At 56.8% G+C, this 15992-nt stretch overlaps 1 protein-coding gene across 1 annotated transcript; it reads left to right on the top strand.

Annotated features, from left to right (window-relative positions):
* The first annotated feature begins 204 nt into the window (after nucleotides 1-204).
* On the top strand, nucleotides 205-14646 carry PVALB (parvalbumin). Its single transcript, XM_042944670.1, has 5 exons — nucleotides 205-285; nucleotides 773-840; nucleotides 2493-2625; nucleotides 3807-3916; nucleotides 14428-14646. The coding sequence occupies exons 2-5, from the start codon at nucleotides 780-782 to the stop codon at nucleotides 14454-14456; spliced, it is 333 nt and encodes a 110-aa protein (XP_042800604.1). The 5' UTR covers nucleotides 205-285; nucleotides 773-779; the 3' UTR covers nucleotides 14457-14646.
* The last annotated feature ends 1346 nt before the right edge of the window (nucleotides 14647-15992 follow it).

Raw genomic sequence — 15992 nt, 5'->3', positions numbered from 1 at the left:
ACTGTACTCCCATGTTCAGTGGCTCAGGAGACCAGAGAAGCCGAGTAGTTAGTGGAGATCTGAAAACAGTTCTTTGGAAAGTCGGACTAGGAAAGAAAGAAGAAGAAGGTTTCAGGGCATCCCTGGCCAGATGTGGGATGGGGCACCGGGAGGAGGGCCTGAGCAGCCCCGCCCATCCCTGCCACCTCCTCCCGGCCATCCCCTGTGGGGTCAGATTTCCAGACCTCAGCGCTCAGATTTTGCAGCATAAATTTGCATCCAGGACAGACAAGAGCAGAGGCTGAGGTAGGAGCGGAGAGAGAATGGGAGCAGGGCCGAGGGACCCACCGGGGTTTGGGCTCGCCCCCCCACCCCCGACAGTCCCGTATCCTCCCCGAGGTGGCGGGACAGCCTCCGAGGTGCACCGACCCGAGACGCTGCGCTGCACCAGGCTGGCGCCTCCTGCGCGCCCTTGACGGCAGGCGAACCCTCCAGCCCCATAAATTCCAGAGGTCGCCCCCTCCCCGGGCACCCTGGCCGCGCGGCCCCCTGGGATCGCGAGGACCCCGGCGGGGGCGGTGCGGGAGAGACAGCGGGTCCGCGCGTCTGCCCGGCCAGCGCGGCGGCGGGACTGAGCGGCTCTGGCTGCGCGCCCAGCCCCGCGCCCCCTGGCTCTGCGCCAGGCCGGCGGGCGTGCGCCCGGCGCGCAGCACTGCAGCGCTGGTCATATGAGCAGAAATGATAAGAAAAGCACTTTTTAATCTTCTCGCACTTGCTCTGCCCGCTCCAACAGTTGCAGGATGTCTATGACAGACTTGCTCGAGGCTGAGGACATCAAGAAGGCGGTGGAGGCCTTTACCGGTGAGCAAGCGCGCTCCCCTCCCCAGACTTCTCCCCGGATCCACCACCCTGGCCCCGGCACCTCCGCGGAGGGCCAGTGCTCCCGCGCGCTCCTCTGCCCACGCTTCCTGCGGGGCGCTGGCCGGACGGAGCAGGGGGCTCCTCGCCATTTCCCAAACTCCTCTCGGGCGGCACTTGGCGCAGGGAGCGGGTGGGGAGGCCCAGCGAAACTTGCCGGGTGGCCGCGCTGCTGCGAGGATTCGGGATCCGGGACCAAGGGCAAAGACCGGGGTGGAAAGCGGGACCTTCGGGTCCTTGTGGGCGCTCGATACCTCCCGTTAAGGCACTTGGAGGGGTTGCAGGTGCGCCCGCCTTCTCTCCAAGCAGCCCCTTTCGGAGACACCCCCCCCCCCCGTTTAGAACAGGACTCTTCCGGCTTGCGGTTGTTGGCTCCCTGACTGTCCAAGCCCCTCTCTGGGAGTCAGAGCACCCCCCCAACAGCTCCCCCCAGCCACCTCCACTGTCCCGCGAGCGGGGTGACCTTCCCGCAGCTGGCGCTCTGCTCTGCCCAGCCCTGCGCACAGCATCCTCAGCGCTTCCAACTTCCAGCCTCCTTAGGCGGCCAAGGGCGGGGAGCAGGCAGGCATCCCCACCTCTCTGAGCTGCCCTGGGCTTTTGAGCTCTTAGCTGCTACCTGCCTCCTCTCTCCCCTCACCCAGGTGGAGAAACTGAGGCTGGGAGAGGGCCAGAAACTTGCCCAAGGTCACCTAGCAGGGCAGGAGGGGGATTAGAACTAAGGTCACCTTCCGGTCTCGGTCCCCTACTGGAGTGGCAGAGGTGGACAGAGCAACTTCCCTCGGCCAAAGGCTGAGGGGAGAACGTGGCTCTCAGCAGGACCCCTCCCTGCCACACCCCCAAATTACCCTCTCTAGGGTCCTGAAAGGGAGCACAGGACATAGAAAATTGGGGAGGGGGCCTCTCGTTTCCTTTCTGCTTGGTGTCCCTTCCTCAGGGTAAGAAGCTCTGGGAGACCACGCTCCTGGGGTACTGCGATAGCCCACCCTCTTCTCCTTGACCCACCTTCCCCCTCTGAGAAGGAACTTAACTGGGAATTCCCAGGGAGACTTCTAACACGCCCCCAACTCCCGCTGGGATGGATATCTGCAGCAAAGCCACCATTTCTGGGGCCTCCCCCCTTCCTCCTCCTCCCGCTGTGTGACCTTGAGAAACACTTGTCCTCCCTCTGTCGATTTTCTGGCAACACCATCTGTGGCCGGAAAAAAAAGGCTGACCACCGCCCCCCACCAAGATACACCACACCGTGTTCACAACGCCTCCCATTCCCCTGCCCGCCCCCGTTCGGCCACCACCCAAAAGCCTTCATGGAACCCGGGACGCCCCGCTGCCTTCAAAGGCTACTTCTGCCATCGGCGAAGGGTAGGGCGGAGCGTGGGGGCAAACCCACCTCTCCCACCTCCAGCCGCGTGACCTTGGGCAAAGCACCCGTCCCCTGGTCTGGGCTCCTTCAGCCCTCCCACCCAGGTACACCCCTCTCTCCCCCCCAGCACCAGCACAGGGAGATCAGTCGGCAAATGCTGTGGCACCCCCATTCTCCTGCCCTTCCCTCCCGCCCCTTCTTTGTCATTTAACCCGCTGCTCTCCACCCCCCACAGCTGTCGACTCCTTCGACTACAAAAAGTTCTTCCAAATGGTCGGCCTGAAGAAGAAGAGCCCGGATGACATAAAAAGGGTGTTCCTCATCCTGGATAAAGACAAGAGCGGCTTCATCGAGAAGGAGGAGCTGGGGTAAACTGAGGCCTGCGGGGACGGCCCCGGCTGAGGGGGCGTGGGGGGCTGGAATTCTTACTGCCGAGTTCCCATCAGGGCTGCCCTTGTCTCTGCACCGTTGGCAGAAAATAACTCTGCCTGACCGCCGTTGCTTCCGGAGGAATAAAATCCGCAGCAGAAAGTGCAACTAACTAGGTTAAATTATAGCCACTTAATATGGCTAACGGAAGGGTGCTACTTAATAATTTAATACACGTGAAGAGGCAGGTTTTCTGGATGCTTCACACCACACGCAAGACAGGGAGCGCTACCCCGAGTATTTAGTTCGTTGATTGTCATTTGCCTAAAAGGCACCCTCCACCATCCCGCAGACCCTCCCCACCCCGCCCCCTGCACTTCTGTAACAGTGCAGCTAAAGCAGTGTCCGGGCAAGGTGGGGATGCAGAACCAACTTTGGGGGTCAGGAGTCCTGGGAGCAAAGCGGAGGAGGGGAAGGTCATCACTAGGAAAACGCACCCGGCTCGTCCACCAGGCTCGTCTTACGTCACTCTCTGGCCAAGACTGCCTTGGATTTCGTCTTCAAGAGAAGGGGGATGGTGTGGAGAGAGGCCTCGCAATAGGGACTTCCCTGTCCATCCAGTCTCAGTCTCACCCCAGATCATCCCACAAGGGTACCCTTTGCCTAGAACCTTCCCCTTCTACCCACCTTCCCCCCCCCGCCGCCCTCCTCCCCCCCCCCCCCCCCCCCCGCCACGGGCTGACTTCTGCTTGTTCTCCAGATGTCACCTTCTCCCGGAAGCCTCCCTGACTCTCCCCCTCACCCCAGGTGGGATGGATGCGTCCTCTGAGCACCCTTCTCTAGTTCCTCACCATCGCACCCATCACACCGTGCGGTCTTGACCTCCGCCTCATTGTTTTAGGTGCCTTCCTGCTCTGTGCTCCCACTTTCCAGCACGGCCCTGGCACAGAGAAGACACTTTTGCGTTTGCGGTGTTGGCCGAATAAATAAACAAATGCAGGTGCCCTGCCTGGCGTGGGGTCCCCATTTTGCGGAGGACAGCCTGTCCTTCTCTGCACACCCACCCGTGACGCTCAGCCCAGCTGCATACGTGTCCCCCGCTTGCTGCCTAGCCCGGTGGCCCGTACCTGTCCCTGCAAGGTGACCTCCACCTGACTCTCTCCCTGGCTTTTCTCCCCAGATTCATCCTAAAGGGCTTCTACCCAGATGCCAGAGACCTGTCTGTGAAAGAAACCAAGATGCTGATGACCGCTGGCGATACGAATGGGGACGGCAAGATTGATATCGATGGTGAGTAACCATGACCTGGGGCCTGAACACATCATGGATCTTGGGACGTTTGGATGCTAAAAGCTTGGAGCTATCGCTGTCCCGTGAAGGGGAGAGGAGAGGTAGTCCTGTACTCCCTGGGATTAGAAGGAAATGCATTGGGTCTGAGAGCTCTGTCATGTAAGCCAGGCACACACACACACAGACACACACACACACACAGACACACACACACACAGACACACACACACAACTGGTACATTTTTTCTAAATTTGAACAACCCGAAAGGAACGGATTCTCTTTTTTTTCTCCCTGCTGCATAGGGAATCAAGGATGATTTGGGATTTTGTTTTTCCCCTGACTTTTGCCTGCAACTTTTGCCTGAGTTCCGGTCCCAGCTCTGCCCCAACTGGCTGTGTGACCTTGGGCCGTCTCTCTCCTTCTCTGGGTCTCAGTCTCCCATCTGTAATCCGAGGAGATGAGGCCAACTGATCCCCAAGGGCCCTGTGGGCCCTCCTGTTCTCAAATTCCAGAGATGGAAATTCCTTATCTTCCATCCTCCTCAACATCTTGTCCTGGTATCCTGTAACTTCAGGTTTCAAGACCTGTTCTGGCTTTGCCCAAACATACCGTTCCGGCCCTGAAGGGGAGCCAGGAAAAAGAGCCAGCCAGCAATCAGCTAGGAATTAGGAAAAGGGATATCTGGGCCTTGCTTTTCAAGCTTTGCTTTCAGAACAGGCTTCCAGAGAGGCTGGTGGTCCCCGCATGCTTCTCCGCTGAGGTGTAACGAGCACCCCCAGAGCACCCCCCAGCAGCGTTGCCTTCCTTAGCATCCCAACAGCCTTGAGAATGATCTCCGTTTTGCAGATGGGCAAACTGAGGCTGAAGGTGCTTAGCCTGTTCAAAGAGCTAGGACATAAGTGGGGGAACAAGGCTTTGGAAGAACTCTTTCCCACAAGCTGTGCCCGCAGCTCGTAACGGTCCAAGCGAGGTGCGTAGTTTCATCCTAGGACCTGCTCGGGCTGGTTGTGAAAATTAAGTGGCTGTCAACACGAAACTGCTCTGGGAAAGTTAAAACGCTTCCGAATGTGCGTGTAGTGTATTAAAGTTTTCTGTCCGCGACCAAAATGGAGACAGGGTCAGACGCAGCCGGGCGCCTGGCCTTCTAGTCCCAGCTGTCTCTCCCGTGGCTGCAAAGGAGGGAGGTGACTTGAAAGGAGCCTGAGCCGAAAGTGCGGGAGAGAAATGGGTGACTGGTCTTGGTGCGTTCCGGTGAGTGGCACCTGTCCCCACACCCCCTCCTCAGCAAGCCACTTAGGTGGGGGCGGGGGCCCCAGGGTTGGCTGTTCTGGAAAAACCTACATGATAAAGAAAAACCAGGCCAGATCCTAGGCTGCTTCCCTGCCTGCCTCCCTCCCTCTCTCCCTCCCTGCCGAACTCATATTTTAAAGAGATAACTCAACTTTTGCAACTGATCTAACAGACATTTCCCGAGTGCTAAGCCTGTGCCAGGCTATCAGGGAGGCAAAGATGAATTAGACCCTACTCCCAGCGGCGCTATTTGCTGGCTGGGTGCCCCGGAGCAGTGGCTCAGCCACCCGGAGCCCCAGCTGCCCATTGATAAACTGGGCACGGACAACGCATGGGTCACTGGCATTTGTGAGGATTCCGTGACACTGTGCACGTTGAGTGCGGGGCCCAGAGCATTGTGAGTACTCGGCAAACGGTGGCCGTGACTCTATTTCCCTTCCATCCACACGTCGCTTACAGCTCTAGGTACAGGCGCACGAAAGAACGGCGACACCAGGGAGGTGCAGAGAAGCCTTTTGGAGAGGGAGGAACGGAGGCGTTTCGGCAGATTGGAGGCTGTGGGCAGGAAGCCACAGGCTGGAGTCTGGGGTGGGGGGCCGTCCCTGCGGAGCCCCGGGCAAGGCGTCGGGTTTAGCAAAGGCGTAAGGCTGGGAAGTTTAGGGATGTTTAGAAAGGGGCAAGAAGGTTGGTTTGCTGGGGGTAGGAAGAGCGAATCGTCACCAAGGTGGCAATGTGTGCCCGGCCCAGTGCTGAACTCAGCACACGTCACCTGTGACAGAGGACGGAGGTACAGATGCGGAAAGAGAAGGGCCAGTGCCTAACCGCCCACACAGTTAAGCTCAGGACGACCTGGTGGAGGCCCGACCCCCAGAGCTCCTGAGTCCTTTGGCCTGGAGTGGGGCCCAGGTGTGGGCCTTTCCACCAAGTTCCCAGGTGGCGCTCCTGCTCCGGGGACCGTACTTTGAGAACCACTGCCTTACAAAAATCCTAGAAGGCAGGTGCTATCACACTTCCCCCTTCTACAAATGAGGAGACAGAGGCACGGGGAGGTTACGTGTCCAGGGTCGCTCAGTAGCAGGGGCAGGACTGAGGCTCAGAGGTCCAGCCAGGACCCCTCCCCGCCCCTCCCCCCACCGCCACCCTGCCTCTCACGAGGACGCGTCCCCGGCCTGGGCTCTCCACTCCCAATGCCTGCCCGTGTGGACCGTGCAGGCTGACAGGACGAGTGGTTATCACCCACACAACACCCACCCACACACACACACACACACACACGCCATCTAGTTACCGGTTCCCTGAAACCCGACACTGTGATGGGTCCTGTTTCCTATGCTTCCAGGCTATTCCAGCTCAAGAGCCTGTGGTTTGCTTTTTTGCTTCGGTGGCTGAAAAATTTAGTCTTAATTATCCCTGGACCACTGCAGTCTGCTCCACTCATGTGCCCCGAGGCATCTGCCTTTTCTGCTTCCTTCTGGCGAAATCTGTTCTCATCCGTAAGCAGCCCATTTGACGTGGTGGGCAGGCGGGCGCCCTTGGGCCGAAACACCTAAAGTCAGGCAGAAAATACGACCTGCGCACCCCACGAGCAGTGTGGACGGCCAAGCCTTTTTCTCTCCCTGGCCATCTATCTCCTCCTCCCAGAGTGGGGATAAAAATACCCATCTCAAAGGGTCGTTGCTTGAATTAAGTGAGTGTTCTGGAAACGACCCCTTCCCTCCTATTTTGTATGTGTGCTTTCTCTCGGAAGCCTCCTCGAAACCCTTGCGGAACGAACACCAGCCCTCAAAGAAGACGAAATGGGGTCTAAGATGGGAGGAAAGTGAGAGGGATGGAAGGAGAGGTCGGGATTTGATTTCCAGGCAAGGCCGGATGAGCACCTCAGGGCCAGCCGCAGTCCTGGTGGTGGAGCCCTAAGGCGGGTGGCGTTTTGTCCCGTCTCCCCGTGTCGTCACATCAGCCCTATAAGGGGGGGGGGGGGGAGACAGAGTCTGTGATTCCCCCACTGAGAGTTGTGGAAACTGAGGCCCAGTGGGCGTTAAGTGCCAAAGTCACACAGAAATCCGTGGCGGCAGGGAACCCGAGTCCCCTGACTCTGTCACTCCCTCCGCCAGGCTGGGCCGAGACATTCCAGTTATAAATGGTTTCTGGGCTTAGCGCGATGCTTGCTTTAATTCCCCAGCGGATGCCCTAAGTCCGGCCTGTGTGGCGCTAAGGGGGAGGCAGCAGCACTCCTGTGAGAAGGGACAGTAGGGAGGGGGCGGGAAGATGTCCCCTCTCCATTTATCCCTCTCCTGCCTCCATGGGTCCTGGCGTGAGTCAGAACCCCAGCCTCTGAGAGAGAGAGAGAGAGAGAGAGAGAGAGAGATGCACCCCACGCCGGCATTAGAATCTTCCTGGCCGAGTGACTCACGGCCTCAGTTTCCCTGTCAGTAACATGGGGACGAGAGAGCCAGTGCAGAAGAAATGGGGTGACAGCCAGGGAAGTGCCTGGCACGGAGTGAGCCCCCAGGACCGTTTAGGCCGCTCCCTGCCGCCATCTGGCTTGACCCCAAATAACCCCGCCTCCCGCTCCCCCCCGGGTGGGAAAGTGATCCCTGTTTGCAATACTGATTTATAAGCAACCTAGCCCGGGAGCTATTTAGAGGCGAGGTGATAAACCAAGAGGCCGGTGCCTCCATCCCGGTGGTCACGACAGAGGAAAGGAAAGAGGCTTCCAAGAGCTGACTCAAGGTCCATCTCAGTTTCTCTCTGGGCCGTCAGCATGTGCTGGTCTCACCTGTCAATAGCTTCTAAATTTGTCCAATCCCCACGGCCCTGGGACTGGGACCGACCTAATTAGGCTAACTGCAGTTTCCTGTGAGACAGGAGAAGGCTGCGCCCTCTCGCCCTCTGAGCCTCCCCGTCGCCACCCCCTCGTTCTTTTCTAAGTGGATGAGGAAGAAACTGCAGGCTGGCCCTTGGGGATCTCCAGGGAGGACTCAGGGGGCAGAGGTGGGGCTCTGCGTCCTTCCAGAGGGATGCTCTCCCTCCCATCTGGATTTAGAGGTGCTCCCTCGGTGTGCCGGGCACCAACACAGCAGACGCGTCTCACCCATTATCTCATGTAGTCCTCACCAGAAACCCTATGAGGAGATGCTCTCGGTATCCCCATTTCACAGACGTGGAAACTGAGGGGCAGAGCCCGAGTGTCCTCAGATGGGCGTGCTGGAGGCGGGCTCCTAACTCGGATGGCGTAGGTGGTGCGGGCAAGTTGCCGTAGGTCGGCTCTCGATCTTTTGGACCGCCCCCCTGCCCTCTGCTGCCCACCCCCTCCTTGTCTTTGCCTCAGGATTTTTGTTGACATTTCGAAGCTCCAACCTGTGTCGGATGGAGAGGAGACCCAAGGGAGGTGGAATTAACCTGTATACAGCCTACCAAATGCTGAGCGCCGGCTACGGATCAGGCCGGTGACAGGGGCTTTAGCGCCGGTTCCTCTAAAGGAGCCAAGGAGCTCCCTTTTACAGATGGGGAAACTGAGGCACAGTAAGGCGACGTGTCCGGCCCAAGGTCACGGAAGCAAGAATGAGTGGGAGGCAGGAGTTGCCTCCCCGATCCCTTGCTCGAGGCTCTCTGCGAGAGCTGGAAAGGCGTCTCCTCGACCTGACATTGCACACAGGAGCAAACTGACACCTGGAGGGGTGAGGGCGCGGGGGCGGGGGCGGGGGCGGGAGCGGGAGGCAGGACCAAGGTCAGAACCTCCTCCCCATCCGTCGTCCCAGCATCCCTCCGCCAAATCAATTGACCTAGACTTCCGCAAGGCTTTGGATGTTTTGCTCATTTGTTTTTCCTTAAGGGGAAACCTGGACATTTTAGAGGACACTTTTTTTTTTTTCCTTTTGATAAGAGGGCTGTTCGTTAATTGGCTGATTCCTAAGAACTCTGCCCTGAGGCACAAACGAAAGGTACGGAAGAGGTGACCTCTGCCCTCAATTTGTCTACAAAATGCCCTGCTAGCTTCTGGGAGGATAAAATTAGAATCTAGTGTTCTCTGCAAAAAGCCGGGGCGTGTGGCCTTCGTGCCGTGCTGGCTGCTTCAGAGTGGATCCCAGGGTGGGCAAAGGAGTCTGTTTTCAGAAGCTTTTGAAAACCCCGCAGGTCCAAGATATATCCCAGTCCAAGTGGCCTGACTGCCACGGGAGAGACCCGTGGTTGGCATTCCTTGGTCCCCCTCATGCTGACCCCACCAAATGCCACTCCGGGTGAAGGCATTCACTGGCTCCTTGCGGATGAGCAGTCCCAGGACCCGTGATTTCTTTTTTTTTTTTTTTTATGTTTTATTTTTTATATTTAGAAGAGCGTGAGTGGGGGGAGGGGCAGAGAGAGCCGCAGACTGAATCCCAAGCCGGCTCCAGGCTCCGAGCTGTCAGCACAGAGCCCGATGCAGGGACTCCACCTCATGAGCCGTGAGATCATGACCTGAGCCGAAGTCAGACGCTCAACCAACTGAGCCACCCAGGCGCCCCTTGATTTCTAGGGTGAGGGTTGGGGGGGGGTCAGTGGGGGTCGGGAAACTGTTAAGGACCAGCTTCCCCTTTGAACAGCCTCTCCATGAGCTGGTATTGGCAGACGGACTCATGTCTCCTTTTAGTCTAGCGCAGAGCAAACTTAGTGCCCGAGGACAGGATATATGGGCTCTGGCCAGCTTTCCAGATTAAATGGCAGGTTGAGGGAGTCCCTGCTTCCGCCCGATCTGGGACGCTAGCCCAAGCAGGAATGGCCTCTCCGCACTCATGGAGAGGGTGTTCCTGGGACCACAGGCCAAATCCTGCCTCTGCCTCTTATTTGCTGCATGGCCTTGACACTTCACTTCTCCGGGCCTCCGGTTCCCCGTCTATAAAGTGGGAATCACCCCACTCAGCTCCCAGGGCTGTTGTGAAAACTGGACATGAGGCAAGTCAGAATTTGTTGGACCCTAAGGAGGACTCGTGACCCATCCATCCATCCCTCCATCTTTCCATCCATCCATCCTTCCATCTGTCCATCTCTCCATCAGTCCACCCATTTGGCATTTGTTCATTAGCACCTGCTGTGGGCCGGTGGGCACACTGTATGCTAGGAGGCTGGTGGACAAGCCTGGAGTTTACACTCTAGTAGGGGGAGACCGACAAAAATAAGTAAGTACATAAATAAGTTCATTCCGGAGAGTGCTAAGCACCAGGAAGTAAATAAAAAGGGGCTGATATGACAGAGTCACGGGGGTGGCAATATCTGAGCTGGCTCCTGTGTCACTCTATGCCTAGGTCAAAGTAGGTCGGAAAGCTCCGGGGTTCAGAAAGGAGCCTAAAAGCAGTAGCTTGACTCACGTGTGCTGTGTGATCTCGGCCAAGCTAATTACCTCTGGGGCCTCCATTTCCCCATCTGTAAAATGCAGACAGAAGCATCCTTGCCATGCAGTAGTTGTGAGAATCCAATGACATAATATATATAGAATGCTTTGCATTTTGCATTCCATGCATAAAAATTCTTTTTTTTTTTTAACGTTTTATTTATTTTTGAGACAGGGAGAGACAGAGCATGAACAGGGGAGGGGCAGAGAGAGAGGGAGACACAGAATCTGAAACAGGGTCCAGGCTCTGAGCTGTCAGCACAGAGCCTGATGCGGGGCTCGAACCCACGGACCAAGAGATCATGACCTGAGCCGAAGTCGGCCGCTTAACTGACTGAGCCACCCAGGCGCCCCAAGAATTCTTTTTTTTTTTAATTTCTTTAACGTTCGTTTATTTATTTTTGAGACAGAGAGAGACAGAGCATGAACAGGTGAGGAGCAGAGAGAGAGGGAGACACAGAACCCGAAACAGGCTCCAGGCTCCGAGCTGTCAGCACAGAGCCCGACACGGGGCTCGAACTCACGGACCGTGAGATCATGACCTGAGCCGAAGTCGGACGCTTAACCGACCAAGCCACCCAGGCGCCCCAAGAATTTTTAAATCCTATAAAAACGGACAATGCTGATCACAGCATGATGACAAGCACCACCTGTCTCCCGAGGTGCTGTCACAGGGTCACAGGAGCTCCTGGCTGAGGAAGCAGACGCGTTGGTCCCCACCCGCGGGAGGGATTTTTAGAGTACCTGGTGCTCCGGGTCCATCCCGGCCAGTCGCTGTCATCGCTCAGCCTGCAGCCCCGGGGGTTTTCAGGACCAGTTAGAGGACTCCCCCACCTCTCTCCCACCTCCAGTCGATACCTAGACGCCCACACCCAGGTCCCTTGCCTTCCCTGTCCTCGAGGACAGCCTGGGGACAGGAGAGGGTGGCGTCCACTTCCCAGCTCAAACCCCAGAAAGGCAAGGAGCCCAGGCACATGTCCCTCCGCGGGGCAGGGATCAGTTTTTTCGCTTTTTTATCTGAACATAATGCTGGCTTTACAGAAGAGCTGCGACAGTAGCATGTTGAGTTCTATACACCCCTCCCCCAGCGTCCCCCAGGGCTGACATTCCACGTGACTGTGGGGGCACAGGATGCAAACTAAGAGATTGCATGGTGGGGGTTGACATACGTGCCTCGTACAAGGTCTGGGGAGGCGGGGACGCGCCCCGAGGAGCCCCACATACTTCTGATACCCTGAAGCCATGTTTTCACAAGAAATCATTAGTGTCCCCTACCTTCACACACCGACAGATCGACACCCGGACCGACACCCAGAGAGGCACGTTTCCCAGCAAACGCGCCAGGCTGGGCCTGGAACCCTTACTCTCAATCCTTTCTAGACGTGATGGGGACGGCCCTGGGGCCCCACACGCTGGCGGGCTGGGGATGCAGCATCTCAGAGATGTCTCGTGGCAGAGGGTGGCAAACTCCTTCTTGTCCTCTCTTGTCTCCCGGAGAGAAAAAACAACCGGGCAGACATCCCCTGGGCCCCCCTTTATTCCAAATAAAGGTCTCAGAAGACCTGGCCGCGGGGCACTAGCCCCTAGGACTGCCGCAGCAAGGACGCCCCAGGTGAGGGGCATGGAGAACCAGGGGCAGGGGAGCTCCTGGGGGTGGGGGGCAGAGATTTGCTGGCTCTTCTTGCCTTCTCCCAACTCAAGAAGCGCGCTGACTTCTCTTCCTTTTATGGATGATGACAGGGAGGCTCAGAGAGGCCAAGCGCTTTGTCTGAGGTCACACAGCCCATAAGCGGCAGAGTCAGATTTAGGGGGTGCCAGCCCAGAAATGGCTACTGGGCGTTCCCCAAATCCAGCCCATTGTTTCCTGCCTTCTGAGCCCCTGCCCGCCAAAGGCCCCCGCCTGTTGATCCCTTCCCCGCCATCTGCTTTCTCCTGTGGGAACCCCACATCTTCTCGCAGGACTCTATCAGAAGCCACATGCCCTCTGAAGTTTTGCTGACGCCTTAAACAGAAGGCACCTCTTCTCCCGGTGACAGCGAAGTCTCTGGGCCCGCCATCCATCGGCAAACTGTTCACAAACACGTGCGGCCTCTCAGGGTCTGGCTCGGAGGCGGGTGGTGGGTGGGGCAGGAAACAAGGTGGGCGGGCCCTGGAGCTTTCTGTTCCAGCGGGAGAGGCAGATCACAAGGGACTAAGCAGGAACGTACCCCAAAGTGTTTCAAGAGGGGTAAGCGCTGTGCGCAGGGCAAGAAATGGTGATGGCAAAGAGGATCACGGTAGGGGAGGGTCACCACCGTCACCAGAATGGCCAGAGAAGGCCCCAGGAGGAGGGACAGCTGAGTTGGGAACACAGCCGTGAGGAAGTCTGAGCGCCCACCAGGCAGAGAGAACGGCAGGTGCAAAGGTCCTGTGGTGGGAATGCCCCCAGCGAGCTTGAGATTCAGAAAAGAGGCCAGCAGCATGGAGCATGTCCTGCCAGGTACTGTTTCTTCCCTGACCAGACCAGAAGCTCCTTCAGGGCAAGAATCATCTCTGGCTCCCTTGTGCCTCCCCTCACCTGGTCGGAGACACCCCTTTGTTTATTTAGGCGGGGATGGATTCAGTGGGGGACACTGGATCTCCTCCCAGTGCTGACACCAATCTCTGACATCATTACTTAGTGTTCGGCGAAGCCGGGCAGGTGGATGTTCCTGGGGCGGGAGGGCACGTGACCCCACCGTGGACTCGACCGCAAGTCACGTGGAGGGAGCTGGACCCCCGGTCTTAAGTCCCAGCTCAGCCCCTTACAGCCCTGGAGGCTCTGAAAAGCCACGTCTCTCTGGGCCTCAGTTTCCCCTTCTGTAAAGTGGGAATCACTCCCAGTTTCCTGCGTGATGGTCAGTTAAATGAGGAGCTGTGGGAGACAGGGCCCAGCTCATTCTGAGCACCTGTACGCACTCATCCGCCTGAGCGGCACGGAGATGTCACCTCCTCCAGTCTCCTCCATGGTCTTGTTGAGCCCCCTGAGGAGGAAAAACACACAATGGCTCTTGAATCAGGTTGCTCACTGGAATCACCTTTTACTTTCTTTTCTTTTCTTTTTCTTTCTTTCTTTCTTTCTTTCTTTTTTTTTTTTTTTTTTTTTGAAAGAGAGTATAGATGAGCAGAAAACTTACGGAAGAAATACAAAAGGCTGATAAAGACATAGCAGATCGAGAGGTTTTTTGGTTTTTTTTCCCTGCCTCACCTTCTTTCCTTGACCACCTCACTGCTGGGGAGGAGAAGATTTGCAGCCAATCAAAGAATATCTCTAGCAAAGGGGCGCCTGGGTGGCTCAGTCGGTTAAGCCTCAGACTTCCGCTCAGGTCACGGTCTCGTAGTTCATGGGTTCGAGCCCCGCATCGGGGTCTGTGCTGATGGCTCGGAACCTGGAGCCTGCTTCGGAGTCTGTGTCTCCCTCTCTCTCTGCCTCTCCCCCAGTCGTGCTCTGTCTCTCTGTCTCAAAAATAAAATAAACATTAAAAGAAAAAGAGTATACTGACCCGGATGAGCACTGAGTACTACACGAAAGTGTTGAATCACTTTATTGTACCCCCTGAAACGAATAGACCTACACCGTATGGCAATGACACTGGAAGTAAAACTTTTTTCTAAGTAAAACAAACAAAAGAGAGATGATGATAGGCTCGCCGTTTCTCATTGACTTCATTCATTCATTCATTCATTCGTGCCCACACTCACTCATTCCATCACTCCAGGCCTGCAGCAGAGGGGAGAGCCAGGAGGAAGCACCGTGCAGGGCCCGGCCGTCAGGCCATGGCGAGTCCTTCCACACCGTCCCCCTCTGACTCACCTCTCTTTCCTCTTCTTTTGCAGAATTCTTCTCTCTGGTGGCCGAAAGCTAAGAGGCTGTGACTACCCCAGGCCTTCCCCGTCTCTGCCCCAAACACCCAATCTCAGCCCCTCGAGCTGCCCTCCTGCGTTTCTGTTCAGTGTGTTTATGTTATTTTTTACTCCCCCCACCCCCTGCGGCCCTCAAACGACATCATTCTTCTGGAAAATGCTGGAGAAACAATAAAGGCTGTACCAATCAGATTCTACTGCTCCGGAGGCTGTGGACCTGCTGGGGTGTGGATCCTGCCTTGGCTCTCCAGACACACCTGTGCAGGGGTGGGGCAGGATTTAGACAGAAAAGGGGATCGGAGGGAAATTTACTGAGCCCTCCTCTGCCTTGGGTACGAGAATGGTACTCTGCATGGGTTGCCCATTAGTCCTTGAAACTGCCCATAAGGTAGGTGATGAAACTCCCATTTTACAGATGCAGAGACTGAGTCTTAGGAAAGTGATGTGTCAACCCCGCACAGCTAGGACTTCTAGACGGATGGATGGGTGGATGGATACCCATTAAGACTCTTTGTTACAAATGACAAAAACCCAACACAGAGTAACTTAAGTAAAAAAGGAAGGAAAAAACAAAGATCTGGTTATGCCTGAATGGTCCAGGGATAGGTCTTCAGGAACAGCTGGATCAAGGGACCCGAGTGCTATCATCAGAATTAAGTCCTCCTTCCCTCTGAGCACTGTGTTCCATTTTGCCGGATGCATTATCAGGCAGGCCCTCCCTCATGGTGGCAAGATTCGTCCAGCATCTCAATGCCGGTGAGAAAAGAGCTTCTCTTTCCCAGTCACCCCATCAGGAGATTCCAAATTTAGTCCCATTAATACCAGTGGCTAACGGTTATTGAGCACTTACTTTGGACGGAACGCTTTACGCGATCCCATCTGTACAACAACCCTATGAATGAGTACTATCATTATCTCATGTTTGCCCCAAGTTACGCTACAAATAAGTAGTGAAGCCAGGGCAAGGCCGGGCCAGGCAACCCCGTCGGGATTCAGGCTGAGCGGCAGGTAGGGACAGGCCACCTTCCCTGGTGGCCTCCGGGCAGCGTCAGCTGACCCAGGCTTAGCAGGGGACTTGGGATCAGACCCAGGAAGCAGCAGCTCGGAAGGGCCTCACTGGCCCGAGGCGGCTTTCGGTGCCTGTCACCCCACCCCCAAATGACAGCGCACACATCACAGTTCAGACTCAGGGCAGCACGTGGCCCGGCAGCAAAGCGCCTTTGAAAGCAGGGCTGTTCGACCTCTCAGGGGACACAGGACATGGGCTGCGGGGCGCTCAACTCGGAAAGGATTTGTCTGGAGCACGAGCGGGACAAGGAGAAAAGGCTTCCTCGAGGGCAGGACGCCTTTCGGGGGACTGGGGAGTACAGCGGTGTTGGGGGTGGGGGGTGGGAACGACAAGTAACCCCACAGCGGCCATCCCTCACCAAGCCTCCTCCTGCCTCCTACCCCGTAGTTTTTGATTCAGTTCACTCCGCCACCCTCCCCACCCCCACCTGATCCAGGCCCAATCACAGGTAGGGGTGGGGAGGGCGGGG

This window comes from Panthera leo, chromosome B4, assembly GCF_018350215.1.
Source record: "Panthera leo isolate Ple1 chromosome B4, P.leo_Ple1_pat1.1, whole genome shotgun sequence".
NCBI lineage: Eukaryota > Metazoa > Chordata > Mammalia > Carnivora > Felidae > Panthera > Panthera leo.
The sequence above is the reverse complement of the archived record's forward strand: the minus strand, read 5'-3'. Positions and strand labels throughout refer to the sequence as shown.

Excerpts from the sequence above, each read along its gene's own strand:
- PVALB (XM_042944670.1), top strand. The coding sequence starts at position 780 with ATGTCTATGACAGACTTGCTCGAGGCTGAGGACATCAAGAAGGCGGTG. Across the intron at positions 2,626-3,806 it reads ATCGAGAAGGAGGAGCTGGG|ATTCATCCTAAAGGGCTTCT; the intron begins GTAAACTGAGGC and ends TTTTCTCCCCAG. Across the intron at positions 3,917-14,427 it reads CGGCAAGATTGATATCGATG|AATTCTTCTCTCTGGTGGCC; the intron begins GTGAGTAACCAT and ends CTTCTTTTGCAG.